Source organism: Equus caballus, chromosome 4 (assembly GCF_041296265.1).
Source record: "Equus caballus isolate H_3958 breed thoroughbred chromosome 4, TB-T2T, whole genome shotgun sequence".
In the NCBI taxonomy this organism is placed as follows: domain Eukaryota; kingdom Metazoa; phylum Chordata; class Mammalia; order Perissodactyla; family Equidae; genus Equus; species Equus caballus.
Window position 1 is genome coordinate 18,401,457 of NC_091687.1, and position 25,750 is coordinate 18,427,206.

Genomic DNA, 25,750 nt, shown 5'->3' on the forward strand with positions numbered 1-25,750 from the left:
TAGTGTCAGGGTGGAGCTGGAGGAATCATTTGTGCTGGAACTTCTTTTTTCTCATTGCTAAAATAGAAACATTTTCCCTAACTTTCACACACAGTCTTTGTTTGGATCAAATAATATGATAACACTGAGAACAGATTACAAATAGCCAGAAACCACACAAAGGTGAGGTCTTATCAATATTGCTTTTACTACTATTTACATCCAAAATACGTGTGTAGTGGTATATTCTGAAATTAAGCATTTCTGTATTTTAGTCCCTCTATATTTTTAATGTTATGGTAGATGTTCCATCATAGAATTTCTAAAAATTCTTTTTATGCTATGTTCCTTAAATTTCTATTTAGTATTCATGTTTCTTCTCCAAAATATTTTTGTTTATACTTTACCCATTCATGTTTCTTTTGGAAATCTCTTAATCTTCCTCCTCTTTGCCCTCTTTTTCTTTTTGAATTTATTAAATTGCATCCAGTAAAATTTACTCTTCTAAATTTTGGCAAATGCGTAGGGTCATGGAACCACCATCACAATCACGATAGATGGGTCCATCCTCACTGCCTTCTTAGAAGAATAATTCATCCATGCAACTTGACTCTCTGCTAATTGTTTTTTTTCTCCCAAGATTCTCCTATCTCATGTCCTTGCTATTAATCACCTCCAAACAAGCCCAATGAGAAGCAACCAAACCAGCTGCTTGATTACTTTGCAGATTTCACATGTGCTTCTCCAATTCCTTGCAGTAATTCCACCTGCTACATTTAGTACCTGCTTTGCACATCATAAGTGTTAAATGAGATGTTGATTGATTGGTTCTCATATTTTTCTCTCTCTCTCACACACAGATGCTAAAAAAGAAGTTATCTGTGGTAAGGACAACCATAAGAAAGGATCTGAAATACATAAAATATATTTAACATTTACAGATTTAACAAAATATAATATATTTGGGTCTGTTTAAGAAAGGTATCTTCAATTGGAAAAAGATTAAGCACTGTAAAAATCTTTCTTTTGTTTGATGTAGTCTATAAAATGTCTATCTCAACCAATTTTGTCTCTTTACGCTTGGCAAGTATTGACTGCCCTGTCTTCTGTCTGTTAGCGATCTGCAGTGGGCTTGGCTGTCATTTAGCCACGCGTGTTTCTTTCTCTATTTGTCGAGTTTACTCGACGATTTTACAGTGGGTTTAATGGGGCTGCCAATTAACACTCCTCACTCTGTAGCTAGACGGCAGATTTCATTTTGAACTGCAATAAACGTCTTGTAAATCATGGTCCCTAAATAGACCCCAAGCCAGAGAGGTTGAGATGTAAAATTCAATCGTGGTAGTCACAGGATTGGTGCTGTGTTTCATTGCTTCTGCCTGAGGCATGAGGCTGATCCAGCCCATTGCTTGTGGCCAGAGCTTTGATCATCCAGGTAAAGCCATGTTTGCCAGGTGTTTCCACTCTAAAGTTAATTTTCCTTTCTTCTTCATTATCAATTATTTTTAGAGGACATGCTTTGAGACTCTTTAAATTCCCATTCCTCATCCCACTTTCCCCTGGTAGTTTCAGCACCCTCTCATGTTCTTTGCTTTAATTAATTATGACTATGAAATTTGCCAAGTGGTGATTTTTCTAAGTCCATCGTTCATTCCATTCTTGAGTTCGCATTAAAAAGAAAGGCAGCACAATTCACTGTGATCATTATTTACTTTGATATTCTAATTATACCATGTTTAGCCAGTGGAGCCCCTTCAAGCTGGCTGCTCTATCTTCTAACGCATCTTCATTATCTTTGAGTATTTTCTTGCTTCCTGATATTACAAGGTTCTTCTTGTGTGTTCCCAGCCCTGCCCCGGAATCAGCCATTTCCCCAAGGAACCCTGGATGCTAGATGCGCTTGTGGTCAGGGAGGTGCTGATGCTCTCCATCCTTTTGTGGCTAGAGCTAGAGAGTCTGTATTTGCTGCTTCTCTCTGTCTATTGAAAACCAGGAGTTCACCTCCACATGGAACCTGCAAAGCCAATCCAACCACACCAGGTTCATCTGGCTTCCTCTCTTTGCTTGTTTGTCTCTCCCTTCTCTGGCAGTGAGAAACAGCTTCCATATCTTCAGCATAGGTTTGCTCAGTCCTCCTGTACGCAGTTAATCTCCTGAGGCCTCTAGAGCACCACTCTGCTCAGATGCCCCCTTGTCAGAACGTGGCCCACTCCAGGCTCCACTTTGTGCTGGCCCAAGCCCTAAGCTGGTATGTTCCTCATGCGGGTACTGAGAGGGAGTGAGTGGCCTTCCTGCCCCACTTGGGTCTGCCTATGCAGGAGGAAGGAACGGAGGGAGGGAGGAAGCCAGTCCTAACTTTGCTGAGAACCTATGCTCTCTCAGTCCTGTGGCACCCTACTTTTTCTCCTCAAAGAAAGTGAATTCAATAGTTGGAGGATTCTTCATTTGAGGACTTATGTCTTTTTGATTTAAAACAGCCTCAGATTCTAAGCATTGATGACAGCCTGGTGTCATCTCGGTACTGATGCTGCTATCAACCCCTCAGACTTCAGGGCTGTGCCCGCCCTTTTGTGTTCTCTGCCTAAGTCAAGGTATTGTCGAGTAGTGTGAACACCACACTTGACCTAGACTTAAGCTTTTTATACCTTATCTAATTTGATCTTCACAGAAACTCTGGGAAGTTGGTATAATTATCCCCTTGTGCAGCTAAGGAGACTGAGACTAAATCAAAAGAGGTGATGAGTAGCCCAAAGTCAAGAATTAGAATCTAATTGTGGTAGAATCCAAAATTTTCCATTTTACCTTCTGACTTTTGCTGTCTTTTCAGTGTCTAGGGCCACATCAAGTCCATAGCACTTGTTTTGAAGAGATACTGACAGTGTAATAGTTCTGTATTGTCTGAATAATGGGCCCCCAAAGCTATCCGTGTCCTCATTCCTGGAACCTGTAAATGTTACCTGTACAGATCTTGTGATGGGAAGATTATCCCACATTGTCTTGGTGGGCCTGGCGTAATCAAATCACATTAGTAAGTGGGACATGGCAAAGTCAGATAGGGGAGAAGGCGATGTCCTGATGGAAGCAGAGGTTGGAGTGATGAGCTCTGAGGGTGGAGGATGGGGCAATGATCCAAAGAATACAGGCAGCCGCTGGGAGCTGGAAATGGCAAGGGAGTGTATTCTGCCTTAGAGCCTCCAGACGGAACACGACCCACCAACACCTTGACTTTAGTCCAGGAGGCCCATTTCAGACTTCTGACTTCCAGAATTAGAAGATGATAAACCAGTGTTGTCATAAGCCCCCATGTGTGTGGTGACTTAGTACACAGCAATCAGGAACTCATACAAGTTCCTAGAAGATAATGAAATATTTCTGTGTGCGCTGTGTAGCATGTCAGGGGACAGCTCTGCCCAGAGTTCTGTATCTGGAGAGGACTGGCCAGTAACTCTCGTGTTCCTTACCATCTAAGCTCTCTACATGGTTTTATCTTCTATTTCTTAAAACAAAAATCACTTTTGGGAAACTGAAAAACTACAGCATATGTTACATTTTCACGAAAGTTTGGAAATTCTTCCTGTGCAAATATCATCCCTTGGTGGGATGACATTGTCCTTGTCTTACAGAGTTTGGTCAGCTTCATGAATTTCTCTAGCCCCTAAGCAAAAGGCACCTCGCTCTCACCATCACCAGGCTGTAGTCCATCAAACTGACACTTTAAGTGCGGGTCGAGCTTGGGGTCCACCACCATTTGAGGATGGGGCGGGTGCAGCCCTGCAGTCTGAGGGACTGATGGCGCAATCAGTGTTGAGGTGACACCGGGCTGTCATAGATGCTTAGACCCTGCAGCAATTCTAAATTAAGAAAACATTAAGTCCTCAGGTAAAGAATCCCCAAACTGTGGGACTTACTGTGCCTTGGAAACAAAGAGAAGAAATGCCATAGGCTTTGTGCTTCAATCTATTCTGCTGTTAAATTTTAAATTGTTTCCACACTGGTTAGTGTCAGTGAGATTGAATTTCGTTTCTTTTTTCTCAGTTTTATTGACATATAACATTGTATTAGTTTAAGGCATACAAAACAATGATTTGGTATATGTATATATTGCAAAACGATTACCACAATAAGTTTAAACATCCATCATCTCACTTAGCTATAATTTTTTCTCTTGTGATGAGAACTTTTAAGATCTACTCTCTTAGCAACTTTCAAATATATGGCGCAGTATTGTTAACTGTACTTGCCATGCTGTACAGAACTTATTCATCTTATAACTGGAGGTTTGTACCTTTTGACCACCTTTACCCATTGCCCCCACCCTCACCCCCGACCTCTGGCAACCACCAATCTGTTCTCTGTTTCTATGAGTTTGGTCTTTTTAGATTCCACGTATAAGTGAGATCATACAGTGTTCGTTTTTCCTCTGTCGGACTTGTTTCAGTTAGTATAATGACCTCCAAGTTCATCTACGTTATTTCAAACGGCAGGATTTCCTTCTTTTTATGATTGAATAATATTCCATTGTATTTATATATATCACATTTTCTTTATCCTTTCATCTGTGGATGGACACTTAAGTTGTTTCTATGTCTTGGCTATTGTAAATAATGCTGCAATGAACACAGGGGTACAGATATCTCTTTGAGATAGTGATTTCATTTTCTTTGGATAAATAGCCAGAAGTAGAATAGCTGGATCATACTGTAGTTCTATTTTTAATTTTTTGAGGACGCTCCATACTGTTGTCCATAGTGGCTGTCCCATTTTACATTCCCACCAACAGTGTGCAAGGGACCCCTTTTCTTCACCTCCCCTGCAGCACTTTCTATGGTTTGTCTTTTTGATAATGGTCCTTCCAACAAGCCTGAGGTGATATCTCCTTGCAGTTTTTATTTGCATTTCCGTGATGATTAGTGACTGGAACAGCTTCTTATATACTTGTTGGCCATTTGTATATCTTCTTTGGAATAATGTCTATTCAGTTCCTCTGCCCATGTTTTAATTGGATTGTTTGTTCTTTTGCTATTGAGTTTAACTTCACCATTTCCTATTTCACTTTTATTCATTTCTTGTGATGAATTTACTTAAAAGTTAATGAATAGTTTGACCAATCCTCATTTGATTGTCCTTTGCCTTGAGAAGCCTGAGCTAATTCCAGTGAAATTCAAAACAGATAAGATTGCAAGTGACTTTCTAGTTCTTTTATATAAAAGAAGACAGGTGTGGGTCCTATTTGGTCCATATGAATTGGCCTGTGGCCTCTATTCAGTTAGAAGTACAGAGAAAACACAAAGGAGGAGGAAGATAAGTGCACAATGTCATTCTATATCTTCATCCAAAAAATGCACAAAAGTGACATTCTTCTTACACTGTGTGGCTGGTGTGAGATGCTTAGCCTGCACTGAAATAACTTCTCATGCAGCTGCTCATGTTGTGTTTCTCTCTCTTTTGACGAGGCATTTCTGTGTGTTGAGCAGGTCTTTCTTTAATTGTCTATAATGAGGATTTTTTGCAATACTTTGCATTTCCTCATCAATGCTTTGCATTTCCTCATCATTGTCCAAATGAACGAAGCACATGATTTCCTAATTTGATTATCTAAAAGAATTTGTGAAGATTTGGCCTTCACATACAAACATTGATCTAAAGTTGTGCTAGGGAATATGTATCAGATAATAAAGAATGTGTTAAAACTAATGTGGAACTTCTATTTCCCAAATTCCATGGAGTGTGATGAACCTTCTTATAGATTCCCCTTCGTTAAGGTTACGATAATACTCTATTCTGGATATTATGGTTTCATGAGACACTTGAAGAGGGGAGCTTTAGGGCTGTTGTCTCTTTCCATTTAGCATGGGAATTACAGCCCAGAATAACAATACCTGCCATCAAGAACCCAAACCTTTGAATACAGTAATCACAGTCATATTGCTTTTGAAAAATGTGACCTTGAGCCAGTCCTGACAGCCTAATGGTTAAAGTTCAGCGTGTTCCACTTCAGCAGCCCAGGTTTCTTCCCAGCTGTGGAACCACACTGCTCATCTGTCAGTAGCCATACTTTGGCAGTAGCTCACAAAGAAGAACTAGAAAGACTTACAACTAGAATATACAACTATGTACTGGGGCTTTGGGGAGGGGGGAAAAAAGAGGAGGATTGGCAACAGATGTTAGCTCAGGGCAAATCTTCCCCGGCAAAAAAAAAGAAAGAAAGAAAGAAAAGACAAACGTAACCTTTATTGGCCCTCATTGTTGCTTGGATCACGTTGGCATTTTCTCATATTCTCAGAGCCCCTTGGGGTGGTGTGCCTGCAGTTAAGGTATGTTGACACTAGATGGCGCTCATTACATGCTGATTGTCCTAGCCTTGCCTTTTACCTTTCACCTGTAAAGTTGGAGAATTCTGACAGTGAACCCTGATACTCAGTGTTGTGCTGTAATTGATGGCATCCTGCAGTGATCTGGGAGATTATGGAAAGCAAAACCTCCTCCAACATACACACACATGCGTGCACACAAATATACATGCATACAAACGTGTGCACACATATGCACACACACAGACATGTGCACACACGCACATGCACGTGCATGCCCACAGGCACTGTCTTGTTATGAAAGGAAGAAGAGAAGGAAAATTTAAAAATAGATGAAGATTATTATCAAGAATGCTTCCTTTACTATCAAGATATGCTTCATATAATTCATAATCGCATTTGAACATTAAACAAAAATTTCATTTAGGATAAGGTACAGAGGAAAGTCTGGTCAGTGAATGATTCCTAACTCGTACTCTCTCTATCATTTCTGATTTCATTCTTTCTAAGTGCACTGGGTGAATGTGTACTGGGCCAGGCCTCAGTGCCCTCCTCCTAACTGGGAATAGCGGCACTGATCTCATTGGGTTGATTTTGGAACTAACTGGCGTAACATATCCTGAGCATCCCACTGCACTTGCTCCTCCTCCGGCTGCTCTCAGGACCAGATATTGCGAGCTTCCCACATGGCAGGCACTGTTCTCGCAACTTCATGTGTGACTGCATTCACTGTTGCAGGAATTCTGTCATATGTGTCTTATTATTACCATTTATCATACGAGGAAACTAAGAGTGGTAAAATAGTTTTGCCAAGGTGACGCCCTGGCACAATGTTTTATTATTTTATTAGTATTGTTGTTGTTACTGCGACTTGTAGTAGTCATGAGGTTGCAGCTTTTCCTTGGGGACTTGCCGGGAATCAGCAAGGGGTTATCTTACCAATAAAAATAACCACGTCAGGTCTAATGAAGCCTCCTGGCCCTTCGCCAGTGCGGAGGACTCTGATTTCTCTCTACAGGATTCTGTCCCAAGCTAATTAACCACACGCAGAGAGACTCTGTGCCTCCCTGCTCCAGCAGGCCTGCTTGCTGCTCCTCCTTTCTGTGGCCCTCCCCTTGTCTTCCCCTGTAGGCTGGGGGCTCCTCAGGAACACCTGGAGACAGTTAAAACCTTTTTTCTTATTTCCCTACATAAAGAATCAGAGTCAGAGTGATGACGCTTCTTACAGAAGTCGGAAACCCAGGGAGGTTGCTGACTTGGGGTGCTCACTTTGGACATGTCGAATGTGAGATACAAGTGCGATGGGCAATGAGACCTGCCCAGCAGGGGAAGGCTGGAGTGGGACCCGGGCCAGGCACTGGATCCTTATGGCTGTGAGCAGAGGAGGGAGTGACAGAAGAACGCATGATGATGCTGCCAAACGAGAGAGTGGCAACATGCAGTGCCTAGCTTGATGCCTGGCCCATAGAGGACATTCAGTCGAGCTTGGATAACCGGAGGGGTAATCAGAGTTCCCGCGTGCTTCCCAAGTCTGTGCTAAGCGTGTCACAGCTATCACCAACTGCTGTTATCACCCCTGGTCTACAGAAGAGGAAGCCCACGCTCCGGGCAGTGAGTTCTGTGCCGGCGGGCACAGAGCCGGCCCAGGCTGTGCAGAGTGGAGCCTCTGCTCTCAGAGCCCAGCACCCCAGCCTTTCCCACAGTGACGGCTGCTGCAGGGAGCGCTTTTATGTGTGAGCCAAATCACCCCTCCTCTCACACTCTGCCCAGTGTTCATGTTAGGGATGCCCTCTCCACGTCTCCGTAAGGCCCTGCCAAACCTCCAGAGGCCTCAATGTCCCCAGCCCACCCCGTCTCGTGCTGTCTTGGCTCGCACGGCTTCTTCACCTCCCTCTCACAGATTTGAGACCTAGTCCTGGAATTTGAACAGATGGAGGTTGGACTTCTGCTCCAGGCGGTAACTAAATAGTGAATTCAAGCCAATTTCTTAAATGCACAGCTTTAGGTGACGTGGCACACCATAGTCTGTGAAGAAGACACATTCGGGGGGATTGTTACATATGATATCCATCCATGCTATATAAACGCTGAGCGTCACGTGTTTATATTTATCATCTCTGAATTTCTGCATTGCTGGTACGGTGAGTCATAACTAGAGTTGGATTGGATACACTCTATTATCGGCATCGCCTTTGCTCTGCCCTCTCCTGCCTGTGGATTTGGCCAGTCTCTGCCAGAGTGTGAGTGCCCTGAGTGTCATGGTCAGGTTTCACTCATTTTGTATCCCATGAGCAGTCTGACACCCAGCTTGTTGAGAACTAGGCAGCCTTAGAGTTATGGCAATTAAATGAGTGACTAAGTGAAAGATGGTATGTTTGGTAAATATTGTCATAATGACCTAGTTGGGTGATTGAGGTGAAAGAAAAGAAATGCCATGTGGAAAGGAACATAAAATAATATGAAACTCTTTTCATTTTTCAAAAAGGTCTTTCTGATGCTTTTGCAAGATTCCAAAAGGCAACCTGACGTTGCCTTGGGGACTGAGTCGGAGCCACATTTCCACAGGCCTCTGGAGCAGCCTCCGGGCTCCTGTAAGTAAAGAGTATTTCTTTGCATTCCTGCTGGGGGATAATGTCAAAACCCTTGTTTCAAAAGCTGAATAGAAAGAGACTGAAGACAGTGAGGGGATGTAACTGGATAGAAAGGATGCAAGTCAGAGGCAAAAAGCTTAGAGTTTTATACTGCATTGAATAACACAACTGTGTCTTTATGGGACAGCTTCATCTTTTCTTTAGAACTTAATTATACAAGCAATTCCTTAGTATATAAAATTAGAATAATGAAGACAATTCATCTTGTTTCATCTGCATCACAAACAAACCAATCCAGCCCACATTCATGGTGTGTCTAACATGTGCAGGCATTTTGCAGGGAATAGGTTTACATGAAGAAAAATCCAGATGTGAGCCTGCCTTCTTAGAGCTTCTGTCCATTCAGCACCAAAACGTGGTCATAGGTTTCGTGTTCACACCGCCGTGCACAGGCATCAACGATCGGGCGGAATCCAGATTTGGTTACTAGATGTGTGACTGCAGTTTCTATCAGTCCCATTGCTACCATATTTATTGGTAACCATTCACCTTGGAGCACTGAGCTGGGCTCTAGAGGTGTGGAGGGTCACAAATCTCAGAGCCTTCCTTCAGAGACTTCAGTCCATCAGGACCATGAATGAATAACTAAAATTTAATGTGCTATGAAGTTTACAATAGATCTTTGCCAAACTGCATTCTCACCAGCAACATGTGAGTGTTCCAATTGTTCATTTCCTCTCCAGCTATTGTTATTGTAAGGTTTAAAAAATACTGACTTTGGGCATTGTAATTGGCGCGTAGTGGTTTCTTATTCTGGTTTAAATTTGCGTTTCCCTCATAAGTAATTTTATGTTGGGAATATCTTATTTTAACAGCTTTATTGAGATATAATTCATACACCTCACAATGTCAACTTTTAAAGTGTACAATTCAATAGCTTTTAGTAAATTCACAGAGTTGTGCATCCATCACATTATCGGTTTTAGAACAATTTTCATTACCCTCCAAATAAACCCTGCATCAACTTAGCTATCACCTCCCATTATCCCCATCTCTTTCAGCCCCAGGAAACCTATAATCTCCTGTCTCTCTCTATAAATTTGCCTATTCTGGGCATTTCATGAAAGTAGAATCATACATTATTTGGTCCTTTGTGACTGACTTCTTTCACTCAGCATAAAGTTTTCAAGGGTCATCCATGTTGTAGTGTGTGTCAGTCATTTCTTCATTTCTTTTTATTGCCAAATAATATTCCACTGGGTGCATAGACCACATTTTGTTTGTCCATTCATCAGTCGATGTTCATTTGAATTGTTTCCAATTTTGAACTATTAGGAATATGCTGCTATGAACATTTGTGTATAAGTTTTTTGTGGACATATATTTTCTCTTGGGTGTATATCTAGGAGTGGAATTGTTGGATCATCTGTTTAACTATTTGAAGAACTGTCAGACTTGTCATTTTACATTCCCACCAGCAGTATATGGGCTTCCAATTTCCTACATGCTCACCAGCATTTGTTATTGTCTTTGGTTTGGTTATAGACAACTTTGTGGATGTGGAGTGGTATCTCATTGTGGTTTTGATTTGTATTTCCTTATGGATAATCACGTTGAGCATCTTTTCATGAGCTTAATGGCCATTTATGTATCTTATTTGGTGAGATATCTATTCAGATCCTTTGCCCATTTTTAAAGTTGGGCAAATTTTATTTCTGGAGTTGTTAGAGGTTTTTTTTAATAGATTTTCAAGACCTGTGATGTTAGCCTTTTTTTTTTTTTTTTTGGTAGCTGCCTTTTATGAAATTGAGGAAGTTGCTATAGATTCCCAGTTTGATGAGTGTTTTTATCGTGAAAGGGTGTTGAATTTTGCCAAATGCTTTTTCTGCATTGACTGAAAATATGTTTTCTTTGTCTTTTATTTATTGATGTGATATATTACAGTAATTGATTTTGGGATGTTAAACTGCTTTTATTTACCAACAGGGATAAATTCCACTTGGTCATGGTAGATCATTCTTTTTATATATTGCTGGATTTTATTTGGAATTTTTGAGTCTATATTTGTAACAAGTATTGGTCTCTGGTTTTCCTGTGATGTCTTTGGTATTACTGTTATGATTGGGATGTATTTCCTCTTCTATTTCTGAAAGTGTTTGTGAAGAATTTGTCTTGGTTCTTTAAAGGTTTGGTAGAATTCACCAGTGAAGCCATGTGGACCTGAATTTTCTTTGTGGGTAATTTTTTAAATTAATAATTCAATTTCTTTACTTGTTATCGGTCTATTCAGATTGTCTATTTCTTCTTGAATAAATTTCTGTGCTTTGCCTCTTTCTAGGAATTTGTCCACTTCATGTGAGTTGTTTAATTTAGTAGCATACGGTTGTTTGTAACATTCATTTATAATCCTTTTTATTTATATGAGGTCAGTAGTAACACCCCCTCTTTTATTACTGATTCTAACAATTTGCATCTTCTCTCTTTTTCTTGGCTAATCTAGCTAATGTGTTGCCAATTTTATTAATGTTTTCTTGGAACCAGCTTTTAGTTTTGTTGATTTTCTCTATCTTTTCTCTTTTCCATTTCATTAATTTTAGCTCTTGTTTTTATTATTTCACTCCTTCTGCTTGCTTTAGATTTGGTTTCCTGTTTTTCCTGGTGTCTTAAGTTGGAAGTTTACATGATTGATTTGAGATTTCTTCTTTTGTAATATGAGTGTTTAGAGCTATAAATTTTCCTCTAAACACTGCTTTAATGTGTCCCAAGTTTTGGTTTGTTGTATTTTCATTTTTATTTATCTCAAAGTATTTGCTAACTTTCCTTTGAATTTCTTCTATGGTCCATTGGTTATTTAAGATTTTGTTTTAAAATTTCCATATATTTGTGAGTTTCCCAATTTCTTTTCTGTTATAAAGGTCCAATATCATTCTATTGTGATCATAGAAAAAACTTTGTATGACTTGCTTGTCAATTTATTAAGGCCTGTGTTATGGCCTATAATGTGGTCTATCTTGGAGGAACCTCCTTGGACCCTTGAAAGAATGTCCATCTGTTGTGATGGGTGGTTTTTCTATAGAAGTTTGATACATCTAGTTTGTCTATACTGTTGTTCAAGTCTCCTGTTTCCTTGTTGATATTCTGGTAAATTATTTTATCCATTAATGATATTTGAGAATTGATTCTAACTATTATTGTTAAATTGTCTATTTCTCCCTTTAGTTCTGTCAGGTTTTGTTTTATGTATTTTGGGGCTCTCTTACGTCATAAATCATAAATCTTACATGCATAAATCATCATAATTTTTGTATCCTCCTGATGGAAGGCTTGTTTCATATCTTTTATGGGCTTCTTTTCTTTTTGTGTTCTTTCCAACCCTTTTAGTCCGTGCTGACATTGTGTCTGATGAAACGATTTTCTCAAGAACTTTGTGGGTCTTCCTTGGATTTCAGTAGTATTCTTCCAAGACAAAAGCCAGATCTTTTTGAGATAATCCCTTCTCTAGTTTCAGCTTCTACAGAGATGGTGAAGGGAACCAGAGCACGAAGCTTCCTAGAAATCCTCTGGTTTGGTTGAGTAGATCTCTGAGACACATCCTTAAAATATATATATATTTATATATATATAATCTAGGTAGTTTAATAGTGGAAGAGAATACCAAAGGGGAAATTAATTAATTATAGAATCTGTTTATACATATGCATGTGTGTTTATGTATATACATTTATTGTGGTAAATATACATCATATAAATTTTACCATATTTAAGGGTGTACTTCTATGGCATTAAGTACATTCATATTGTTTGCAACCGTCAACACCATCCACCTGTAGAACTTTCTCATCTTTCTCAACTGAAACTCTGTATACAAACACTAATTCCCCACTCTCTTCCTGCCAACCCCTGGCAACCACCATTCTACTTTACGTCTCTGTGAATTTGACTATTCTAGGTACCTTATATAAGAGAAATCATACAATATTTGCCTTTTGTGACTAGCTTGTTTCAATTAACATAATGACTTCAAGTTTCAACGATGTTGTAGCAAGCATCAGAATTCCATTCTTGTTTTAAGAGTAAATAATATTCTTTTATATGTATACACTGCATTTTGTTTATCCATTCAGTTGTGGATGGATGCTTGGGTTTCTTCTATCTTTTGACTATTGTGATTGATGCTGATGTGAACATGAGTGTACAAATATCTATCTGAGTTCCTGCTTTCATTTCTTTTGTGTACATATTTAAAAAATGGAATTGCTGGATCATATGGTATGTTTAATTTTTTGAGTCATCACTATACCATTTTTTAAAGTGACTGCAGTATTTTATATTCCCACTAGCAATGCACAAGGGTTCCAATTTCTCCATATCCTTTCCAACACTTACTGTTTTTGTTTCTATTATAGTAGCCATTTTAATGTATGTTAAGCGGTATCTCATTGTGGTTTTGGTTTGCATTTCCCTGATAATTGGTGATGTTGAGCATCTTTTTATGGGTTTAATGTCCATTTGTACATTTTTTATACCTGTTTTGGAGACATGACTTTTCAAGTCTTTTTCTCAGTTTTAAAATAGACTAATTTTTTTAGAGCATTTTTACGTTCACAGCAAAACTTAGAAAATACAAACTTCCGATATGCTCACTGTCTCCCCACGTGCACAGCCTTTCCCACTATCAACATCCAGAACCAGAGGGGTACATTTGTTATAATTGACGAACCTATACTGACACATCATTATCACCCAGAGTCCATAATTTACATTAGGGTTCACTCTTAGTGTTGTATATTCTATGGGTTTGGATAAATGTATAATGGCATGTATCCACCATTATCGTATCAAACAGAGTAATTTCATTGCTCTAAAAAGCCTCTGACCTCTGCCTATTTATCCTTCCTTTCCCCCAACCCCTACCAACTGCCTTTGCCCATTTGTTTTTTTGTTGTTGAATTGTAAGAGTTCTTCTGGATATCAATCTCTTATCAGATGTATGATATGGAAATATTGTCTCCCATTCCTTGGTTTATCTTTTTTTCCTGTTGGTGATGTTTTTAGATGCACAGATCTTTTTTTTTTTTTTTTTGATGAACTTCAACTTACCTATTTTGTTCTTTTTTTGCCTGTGCTCTTGGTGTCATATTCAAGAAATGAAGTTCATTGAGCTTCTTGTAATTGTATATCCATTCCTTTCCTCAAATTTGGAGTTTGCTGTCATATTTCTTCAAATAATCTGTCCCTCATCTTTTCTGTCTCTCTTCTCCTTCTGAGACTCTCATAACATGGATATTAGTTCTCTTGATGGTGTCTCATAAGCCCCTTAGGGGCTCTGCTCACTTTTCTTCATTCTTTTTTCATTTTGTTCCCCAAAACTTCAAGTGACTGTCTTTAAGGAGATTGATTCTTCTGCCTGTTCAAGTGTGCTAGTGAACTTCTCTACTGATTTTCAATTCAATGATTGTATTTTTCAGGTCCAGAATTTCAGTTTGGTTCTTTTTAACAAATATAATTTCCATCTCTTTGTTGCTGTTCTTATTTAGTTCCTATATTGTTTTCTGATTTACTTTAATTTTTTATGTTTTCCTTTAGCTCTTTGAGCATGTTTAAAATATTTGTGTTAAAATTTTTATTTAGTAAGTCCAATGTGTGTTTCTTCACAGACTGTTTCTGGAGATTATTGTGATTTTTTTGTTCTTTGAGGAAGATTAGCTCTGAACTAACTGCTGCCAATACTTCTCTTTTTGCTGAGGAAGATTGGCCCTGAGCTAACACCTGTGCCCATCTTCCTCTACTTTTATAAGTGGGACGCCTGCCAAAGCATGGCTTGCCAAGTCTTGCCATGTCTGCACCCGGGATCTGAACCGGCGAACCCCGGGCCACTGAAGTGGAATGTGCGAACTTAACCGCTGCACCACCAGGCTGGCCCCTATTGTGATCTTTTGAATGGGCCATGTTTTCCTCGTTTTTCTTGTTGGGATTATTTGTTGAAACTTGGGCTTTTGTAAAATAGCCTCTTTTCCCTGTCTTTGCAGCCTAATATGTGGAAGACTTTTGCTAATTAGTGGCCCCCTGAGCCTTGAGATCTGCCCAGAGTAAAGGCTAAAGACCTGCTCAATTTTTTTCCGGGGATATCATGTCCTGTCTGGGCCTGTGTGTGTGTGTTTTCTTTTTAGTTCTCCTAGCTTCTTTTAAATGCCTTAATTTCCCAAAGAGTCTCACCCTGCTTCTTCTTGGGATCTTAGTTGTTCTAATGTCGTCCCCTACCCATAGCCTCTTGCCTCCAGGCACCCTAAGGTCCTGCTGCAGTGTTCTGTGGCATCCATCACTGCCTTCCAGCCTGAGATCCAGACTGTACCACTGGTCCCATTTGAGTTCCAAGTCAGGTGAAACAGATACCAGTCCTCAGACAACCCACAGCCTAGCCAGGATTTTGCAAAAATTTCCACCCTGCTCTTTCCTCCTCAAAGAAGAGGTCTAGGAATTGGGTCATTTCTTCATGACTGTACTGCTGTGGGGAAGGAGTGGGGCAAGGGTGACTAAAAATGCCATGGAATGTCCTACCCTTTTGAGTGTGGGTTTTTTTAAAACTAGGAGTTTCTTTGGTTGCTGCAGATCTTTGACTGGCTTCCAGGCTCCTGTAGCCTGGAAGTAGCCCATAGTCAGTCTGTAGTTTATTTGTTTTTCTGTAGGGGAACCAGGGCCTGGAGCTTCCTAATCTGCCACTCGCTGATGTCATACTGTCCCCTTAATATTTGTAAAGGGCTATTTTTGAGACTGAATACTCTGACCTTTTGATCTTTTGAGGTTTTGAAAAAAGGTTTACAGTGACATACTCAGGCTTTTCTCTCTGTTCTATTATCAATAGCTTTTTCTGACTTCTAGCACCTTCTTAAAAAACCTGGAAACACTGAGAATTTTCAGAATGACCCATTCCTGTTGTTTATTTAACATTTCGTCCCTCAATTTATCTTCCTCTTTTCTCATTTGACTATAAGCATCACGAAGAAACAAGGCAGCACCTTTAATTCTTTGTTTGGAAATCTTCTTAGCTAAATATCCAACTTTATTTACTTACAAAATCTTTCCACATAACTGGAGGAGATAATTTTGCTAAATTTTCCACCACTACAACAAGGATATCCTTTCTCCAGTTTCCACTCGCATGTTCCTCACTTCCTTCTGAGCTCTCATGGGCGGCCTCTTTAAATTGCAGATTTCTAACAGTGTGTCCAAGGAAATTTAGGCTTTCTCTACTGTGCTTCTCAAAATTCTTCCATCTTTTGCCCACTCCCTGATTTCAAACCATTCCTACATTTTTAAGTATTTGTTACAGCGTCTCTCCATTTCCAGTTACAAACATTTATATTAGTTTTCCATTGCTGTTAACAGACTACTATCAATTTAGCGGATTAAAATGATGCCATTTATTATCTCAGAGTTTCTGTAGGTCAGAAGTCTGGGCACAGCATAACCAGGTTCTCTGCTCAGGATCTCACAAGGCTGAAATAATGGTGGCATCTGTACTGCATTCTTAACTAGAACCCTTATCAGGGCTCTCTTCCATGCTCCTTCAGCTTACTGGCAGAATTCAGTTCCTCATGGTGATAGGACTGAGGTCCACGTTTTTTGGCTGGATATCAGGTGGATGTGCTACAAGTCACCCTCAAGTCTTTGTCTTGTGCCCATCTCACAACACGGCATGTGTCGTCTTCAAAGGGAGCAGGAGAATCTCTATTTTGATTAATTTAAAGGCAACCAATTAGAGACCTTAATTAGATCTGTAAAATCTCTTTACCTCTGCCATATGATGTAAGAGTGACAGCCATCATGACCAAGGTCTCACTCATACTCAAGCAGAGGAGATTGTAAAAGAGCGTGAGTCACTGGGGGGCGTTTTAGACTTCTACCTACCCAAGACAGTATTATAACACGCTAAATTGGATGTCCATGTCACTAATGAGTTGGAGCCCCTCTTCATGTTTATTAGCCATTTGAATTTCCTGTTTTGTAACACAGTTGTTGCTCACCGTTGCCTATGAATTATACATGTTTTTAAGAATAGTGTCGTGAATTTACTTTTATTAACGTAACTGCCCACATTTTATTACAAATGGCATATTTCTTAATTGTACAAAGATGAATTTTTACGTGGCACACACCTGTGTAACCACCACCCAGATAGAGAAAAAAACATTTCTAGCACCTCAGCAGACCCCCTTATATCCTATCCAAGTCAGACCCTCTCCCTGAAAGGTAATATCACTTTAGAATAATTTTGCCTGTTGTTAAACTTGATATAAATGGAGTCATGCAGTAGTACAAGAGGCTGTTTTTTCTCTCTATATATTTTGTCTCTGAGATCCATCTATATTATTGCTGGTATAATTTCCATGTAGCCATTTTCCACTGTATATGTCATAATTTCTCTCTATGTTTTACTGTTTATATAAAAGTTTTATTTTAACCGGACATATGCATTATAGTCTCTTCTCATTATTAGCATTTGCCTAAAGTTTTATTTCTGAGCATTCATTTCTTTTAAGACACATTAGTTAATGACTTTCTTAAATAAGAGCAAATTTAAAGAAAATATAATTGTTTTGTTCTCATAAACATTTTGTCATCATTGAGAATTTAGGATAATTTACCTTGAAAATGTATTGCCTAGATATATCCTCTTCATTATGGTTATACATCTGTTTTGAAAAATGGTAATTTCATGTTCCAAATTTGGGAACCATTATAAAAACTCATGTAAATATATTAGGAATAAAGCATGTGCAAAAAAAGCTAATGTTATGTGCAGAAGAGTGGTATTTTAAGTTTAAGATAGAACCCCGAGGAAAGAAAAATTATAGTGTTTTCCATTACCATTGTAAAATATGATGTAAAAATGTAGTTTTATTTATCATCGAAATTAAAAATTATGGAAATGGAAAATACATCATTTAAAAATCTATTTAAGCATTTCATTACTAAAACAGAAGTGATTCCAGGATGCATTAAAACAAATTTGGTATGAGATTGCCTACATTTACCAATTTTGTTATATTCTGCAAAATCCTCCCATAAAGCTCACCATGAGGCCTCAACCTAAGTGAAATTTATAGTACTTAGTAGATATAACTCTATCAAAGTGCTGGATCAGGACTTTGGAGAGAGCGTGTATTAATGTCTTCCAGGTAAAGTGCTTTAGTCACTTTTTGTGTGTGTGTGTGATCCACACTAAGGAAATGTAATTTATAAAATAGCTATTTACAAAAACCTTTCTTCTCCTATCGATGCCCTCAAAAATTACTTTTTTGTTATTGATTCCTGCTCCCAGGCTGCACGTGCCTGTGGGCAGCCCTGCTCTCTGTGCGGGCCATATGTCTTCAGAAACAGTCTTCCAAGAGAGCAGCTCTCAAATAACTTACTTCTTGCCTCTCTGAGAGATTGATGAAGGAAAAATAAAATATATATTTTTTAATCATGAGAGCCTTAGTAGCTCCATAGAAGTGAGTTATGAAGACTAACGCCTGGAATGGCACATTCGTCCTGCACCTGTGATGCAAGGTGTGGAAGTCACTTCTTCATGGAGCAGGAAACTATTTATTAGCTGCCTGGAGTGTATTGGATACTATAATAGGCACTGTCTGTGCATTCTCTCACTCAATCCTCATGGCCAGTTTGGAAACAGTCTTTTCTATCTCTGTTATTTGGATGGAGAAACTGAGGTTTAGAGAAGTTATCTGATTTGCTCAAACCTTCAGTAGGTCCAATATGAGACTCCTATCCAGGCACAGTGCCTGCCATTGCAGTCTGTTTGGATCCTTTCTTTCCCTGCAAAGGCTTTTCCAAGGCCCAATAAAGCAGTGTTTATTATAATATTTGAAATCTACACAGATAACTGGATTAATTAGTTGACTTTCTGAAAAATTTAGTGATCTTACATTAGAATAATCACCCGGAGAATCTGTTAAGACACAGATTACTGAGCTCCAGCCCCAAATGTTCTGATCCAGTAGTTCCAGGATGGAGCCCAAGAACTTGCTTTTCTAACAAGCTCCCAGTTGATGCTGCTGGTCTAAGCACCGCACCTTGAAATCCACTACTTTGGTGTAATAGTAGAAGGACAATTCTACTTAGAATCACAAATTTTATTTCGGTTCTCTCTTCCTACTGCTTTCTAGCAGTGCATTAGTGTTATGGACTGAATTGTGTCTCCCCCCCAAATTTGTATCTTGAAGTTGTAACCCCCAGTACCTCAGCATGTGGCTGTATTTGGAGAGAGGGTCTTTAAAAAGATGATTAGGGTTAAATGAGGTCATATGAGTGGGCCCTAACCCAATCTGACTGGTGTCCTTATAAGAAGAGGAGATTTGGATATAAAAAGCGACACCAGGGATGTGTGCCCACAGAGAGAAGACCACGTGAGGACATAGGGAGAAGGTGGATATCTGCAAGTCAAGGAGAGAGGCCTCGGAGGAAACCACCTCTGCTGGCCCCTTAGTCTTGGACTTCTAGCCTTCAAACCTGTGAGATAATAAGTTTCTATTGTTTAATCTGCCTGGTCTGTGGTACTTTGTAATGGCATGCCTAGCAGACTGATTAACACAACTGAGCAAGTCATTTCCTTGCTGTGCTCACACACACAACGTGAGAGGTTTGGCTAGTAGATTCCTGAGCCCCTAGCAGCTTAGCTGTGGCACTCTGTACTTACACCCTGCTACTTGGACTAGCATAAACGCTGGCCCCACATGGGCACTGGCCCACTGCACAGCACCCTTCCAGTGTCAGGCAACCATTGCCTCTGCTGGAAACCTCTCTCAGCTCTCCTGAGCAGTAATTCATCCTCTCCTCCGTATTCCTGCAACACTTAATACCTGCCTCTTTCGTAGGTTTGACTAGGCTGATTTCTTGTCATTTATTTGCATGCTTTTCATTTCTTCCAGTGGATTCAGCATTTGAATCATCTAACGTTCACAGGCTGTGTAGTAGATTCTCAGTAACAAGCTCTGCACACCGCCCAGAAGTCTCACCCTGTCTCCTGAGCTAACACTCTCCTAGTCACTATCAAGTCAGTTTCAAATGTGCGCCCCTCCTCAGAGCCCTGGCCCCTCCTTCTCTTACTCTCATCAGAGGAGCCCCCTTCCTGCATCATGGAGAAAGCCAACATCTACCTCCCACCCCAAACCTACCCCACCCTCCCATCTGCACCCCCCTTTCCTTCTTTCTGTTACCCGAGAGAACAGTCCCTCTTCTCAGGTGAGACCAGTTCCTCTGCCCATGATGAATCCCTTCCCAGCTTCTAAGCAAGAATTCTTTTCTCTGTATTTTCAGTTTCTCCCTATCGCATAGATTATTCCCACTGTCTTTCTGTTTTTCTCAGCCTCTTACCAGTTTACTTTCTATAGCCTAACCTTTAAATGGTAGAGTTCCACTGATCTCAGCCAGCCTCAGGCCCTCTTCTCTCCTTACTGTGTGCTCCTCTCATAGGCTGTTTGGTCCCTGACAGAGGCTTCTTCATCTCTGTGCTGCTTAATGCCCACGTGTCTTGAGTCAGCTCAGATCGCTTCTCTTGGTTGTGACTGCCTACTTAACAACTCCATTCTAATACCTCCCAAGTGCCTTAACTTCAACATCTTCAAGTCCAGCTCATGATTTTCACCCATAAACTCATCTCTCTTTCATTGTTCCTGGTCTCAGAGAAGGTCGTCACTCTGTACCTAGCTTACAAGCAAGAATGTCAGAGTTCTTCGTGACACCTTCTCCCCTCACCCTCCATATACGGTCATCCCTAAGTTCTATCAATTCATTCTCCACACTGTAGCCAGAGTCTTCTTTTAAACAATAAGTCTTTGATCACCATCCTCTCTTAAAATCCTTTACTGGTTTTCCATTTTTCTGTACCCAAATTCTGCCCATGGACCCCTGAGTACCTGATCTTGTCCTGCCCCCCAGCTCTATGTGCTGCAGTCCAGCTGCGTTCCTTTCAGTTTCTTGAACAGATCAGGCTCCATCTTGCCCCCAGAACCTCCACAACAGCCCTTCTCCCTGCCCCACGGACCTCTCCCACTTCTTGCTTCTCTGAGCTAATTCCTATTCATTCTTCAGTGCATGGTTTAATTGTCCCTTTTTCAAGGAAGTCTTCCCCAACTGCCCAGGCCAGGGGAGCTCCCTTATGAGTGCTTTTTGTGTCCTCTTAGCCTTCACAGCACCTGGTCAGATTGTATTTAATAGTTAATTGTACTTGCTTAACACCTGTGCTCACTAAAAGAGTGAAGCCCCAGAAGGCAAGGCCTGGAGATGTTTCATTCCTTGCTGTATTCCTAGCACTCAATGTAACACTATTTCATAGGAGACGTTGAACACATGTTTCTTGCTTGACTAAATGACCAGATGAATGAGAACATGGACCTGAAGGCCTGCATGTAAGGCGGGTGGTGATGGTTTGGCCTCTCCTGGCTTCACTCCCAGGGCTTCTGGTTTCTGTATGTCATTGTGCACACCCGGTCTTTGGAGGAGCAGGTCACATGCCCTGTCCCACCTATCAAATGAACAGCCTCAGAATGCCATCAGTCTGATGTACCATGGCCCCCGCTGCTATGCTCATGGCGTAGTTTTAAGAGAAGAGACCTTTTAAAAGAAAGTTTAAACATCACCTGAGTGCTTTTTTAAAATAGCTTTATTGAGGTTTAACATATATTTAAAAAACTGCATATATTTAACGTATACAAAAAACTGCGTATATATATAACATATATTTGACGAGTTTGGACCTTGGCACACACCTGTGAAAGCATCACTACAAACTAGGCAATTAGCATATTTATTAAACCCAGAAATTTCCTCGTGCCCTCTCCTTTTTTCCTGTGGTAAGAAAACATGAGCTCTACCCTCTTCACAAATTTTTTAAGTGCCTAGTACAGTACTTTTGACTATAGGTACAATGTTATACAGCAGATCTCAGAATTTAATCATCTTGCTTAACTGAAACATTATACCCATTGAACATCTCCTCTATCCTCCTCCCCCAGCCCCTGCCAACCACCATTCCACCGTCTGCTCCTATGAGTTTGACTATTTTAGATTCTTCATATACATAGACTCAAGTAGTATTTGTCCTTATGTGACTGGCTTATTTCACTTTGTGTAATGTGCTCCAGCTTCATCCATGTTGTTACAAATGGCAAGATTGCCTTCTTTTTAATCACTGAATAATATTCCGTGGTGCGTATATACCGCATTTTCTTTATCCATTCATCAATCAATGGAAATTTAGGTTGTTTCCACATCTTGGTTATTGTGAATAATGCTGCAATGAGCATGGGAGTTCAGATATCTTTTCAAGATCCTGATTTTACTTCTTTTGGATATTTAGCCAGAAATGGGACTGATAGATCATATGGTAGTTCTATTTTTAATTTTTGAGGAAATTTCATACTGTTTTCCACAGGGGCTGTACCAGTTTATATTCCCACCAACACTGTACAAGGTTTCCAGTTTCTCCACATCCTTGCCAAAACCTTCTGCACAGCAAAGGAAACAATAGAATGAAAAGGCAATCTATGGAATGGGAGAAAATATTTACAAAGCATGTATCTGATAAGAGGTTAATATCCAAAATATATAAGGAACCCTATAAATCAGTAGCAAAAAAAGAAAAAAAAAAACCCCAACAAACCTGATTAAAAAATGGTCAGAGGAACTGGATAGACATTTTTCCAAAGAAGACATATAAATAGCTGACAGATGTATGAAAAGATGCTCAATATCGCTAATCATCAGGAAAATGCGAATTAAAACCACAGTGGGATATTACCTTATACTTCTTAGAATGGCTATTATAAAAAAAAAAGATCACCTGAGTGTTTATTAAAATGGCAGATTCTTAGGCCCACCTTCCACAAATTTTGATTCCAAAGACTTAGATATTTACATTTTTTAAAGAAGCACACCAGTTTCCTTTGGTTTGGGTGGTCTGTGGTTACTATTATGAAAAACACTGTATTCGGGTCACTTCAAGCTCAAAGCTCATGTGAAAGATCACGAATTCGTTTAATGTGGAATGAATCTGGGGAATATAGCTGTTTTCTCTTTATGAAGTTTTGCTATCCCCCTTTTTTTTTAAGATGCCTTAACTCCCCCCATCCCCCATGAGATCTGAGATTGCATTGGAATTCTCAACTCCATGGTTTGACAGTACCACATTACTGAAAATTCTTTTTTCTCCCACAATTTAATACTCTGTATTTCATTCCTAATTGCTGCTTCTTGTGATGATGGAAAGCAATTTCAGCAGTGATTAATCTGAAGGGTCTGCAGCCTCTTGTTTGCTTTCGAAGGCACTCCTGTTTGTACAGCCCATCCTACGTGGGGAGGCCATAATACTCTGCCTCTTCAAAGAGCTGTTCCAGATTCGGTGTGTGTCTCCTGGGCTTAACCACGGTGTTAAACCCAGAGGGCTATCTTTTCTTCTTTGTCCACATTTCCTTGAGCCTCAAAAACTGCCTTCCCTGAGAGCAAGGTAGGGAGGAGACGTGACTGCTGCCAATTATACATGCCAAAAAAGGTTTGCTTTTCACGTTAGCTAAAATCAGCAGAGAGCTAACGGCAGGGTGCTTTGCAGAAAACAGTCTGCCAAAATAAAAATGAAGTTTAAATAGACTTGGGCAGGATAAATGCTTGTGGCAGGTGCCAGAAAGCAACAGCTTCCGTTAGGGGCTGTTGGAGGTCGGGGAAGTGTGTGAAGCCGTGATTCTTGCAGCCATGCCGGTCAGAGCTGCCAAAGAAAGCTCCTAAGGGGGGTGATGAATAGTTCTCATCCTCATTTCCTGAATTGGAATCTCATCTTCATGTGAAATATTTGACAAAGAATGTGCTTCATCCATCTTAAGTGTCATCATTGCCTCGAAGGTAATGGTGGAACAACTTGGATAATTCAGACAGGAGTAGCTCTGGGAAAACTTTATTAACATATCTATCTTCAGGAAGCTACAGACAAATGTGCCTTCAAGAGCTTCTTCCATCAGTCCTACACACTCACTTCCTTGCCAGACCTAAGGAGAGGAGAGTAGGGCATTCTGAACTGGCTATCTCAATTTCCTCTTCCTCCCAACCCCCAAATTTCATGTTCTTCTTCATAACTTTGCTTTGTCACCTACTTTAACTTTCTTGTTTGCATTCTGATTGAACATCAGATTGAGCCAACCCTGATGGCCTAATTGTTAAGTTCAACGTGCCCTGCTTCGGCAGCCTGGGTTCTGTTCCTGGGTGCAGACCTACACCACTCACTGTCAGTGGCCATGCTCTGGTGGCAGCTCACATACAAAAAGAGGAAGATTGGTAGCGGATGTTAGCTCAGGGCAAATCTTCCTCAACCAAAAAAAAAAAAAAGAAAAATCAAGTTGAATTGGAGCCACTCTCAGTGGCCTGAAGACTTCTGTTGAGTGAGGCCCACTAGGCGTGATTGCCAAAGCTGAGTGGGAAGACACTAGAAGAAATGCATAGGTGATGTTAAGTTTTCTGAGTAGGGGAGAATGGGCCTAGGGGGGAAGGAAGCCTCCACACAGTGAGGTGAGTAATTGATAAGGATGCCAAATACAATATTTGGTCAATATCCATCCATTCACTCATTCATCAGACTTCATTGAGCATGTTCTCTGTACTGGAGAGTGTGCTTAAATCCAAGGACAGCAAAATGAATTGAGCTCCACCCTTGTGGTTGCAAGGACTTCACTGCATGTGAAGAAGACAGACACAGAAGACGATAGAACAGTGAGGGAGGTGAACACAGGCTGCGTTCCAAGAGAAGATTTGGTAATAAGGAGGGTTTTCTTCTGTTTAGCCATATTTATAGACCCTCACTGTGTGCCAGATGACACCTTAAGGACTCCTACTTGTATGTCATCACTAAATTCTCCTAAAGGAACTGTGTGACCCAGTCTTTAAACATAGGTCTGCCTGACAACAGAGCCCAAACACCCTCCCCGCCACCCCCAGCTGAACATGTGCCTCCCAAATGGGATCAGAACAGAACCAGAGGACAGGGCCTCGGCTGAAATCATGATTGGGGTGTAGTGGAATGCATCCCTAACTCCATTTCCCTAACCCTCCATTAGAACAGCAGAGGGAGCTTGGGTTTGAAAACCCAAGTGTGGGGCTGTTTAGAGGCTTCGGGAGGACCTGTCTTTGGTGCATTTAAGAGAAAACCCAAACTCTGAGTTTAAGTGACCTGCCCAGGTAGTATAAGTAGTTAATGGCAAAGCTGGGGGCTGTACCCCTGCTTCCTTGAACATCAAGTCCTTGTCTTTTCAAGCCAGGTTTAATCAAAGGAGTTTCAGCAACCTTTAAATTATTCAAAAAATGTGACTAGGCAAAAGGCAGGACCTGTGCCAAAGTGAAATCCTAATTGGATGCTTTTAAGGTTTGCCTATTCCAATCACAGTGTTTTCTAAAGATCTAAATCAATGATACATTACCCGTACAGTGACTGGAAACTTCCAGGGCATGACAGGTAAAGAATTACTCTTTTACTTAACTGTCTTTTTTTTTTTCTTTTTTTAAGAAAAATGATGTATAAAAAAAGCAATATCGTTGTTATAAGCAATGAACAGATAAAAGCACTGTGAATTTGGATTAAACATAGTTGTGAAATTATTGTCAGTAAAACAATTTAGATAAATAGAGGCTTGACTTGTTAGCTTTTTAAAAGAATTAAGCATAATTAATATTGATTTTTGCCTCTTGAAAAAATATTTAACCAAGGTTACAGTAACCTAGCGTGGTTTTAAAATTTGTATGTGTTTGTATCACCATGTGTCATATTTGAGAAATAACTGTATTTTGGGTTTATCATGTTAGTAAGCATCCGTGTGCACAAGTACTGTC

General features: G+C 40.1%; 1 protein-coding gene across 1 annotated transcript in view; it reads left to right on the forward strand.

The window, feature by feature from the left end:
• The window catches only part of ABCA13 (ATP binding cassette subfamily A member 13), a 408,916-nt gene that overhangs the window by 206,998 nt on the left and 176,168 nt on the right, over window positions 1-25,750 (forward strand). Inside the window, exon 42 of the mRNA XM_001496546.5 lies at window positions 8,776-8,881. Coding sequence (XP_001496596.3) covers window positions 8,776-8,881 — 106 coding nt within the window. The remainder of the gene's footprint in view (window positions 1-8,775; window positions 8,882-25,750) is intronic.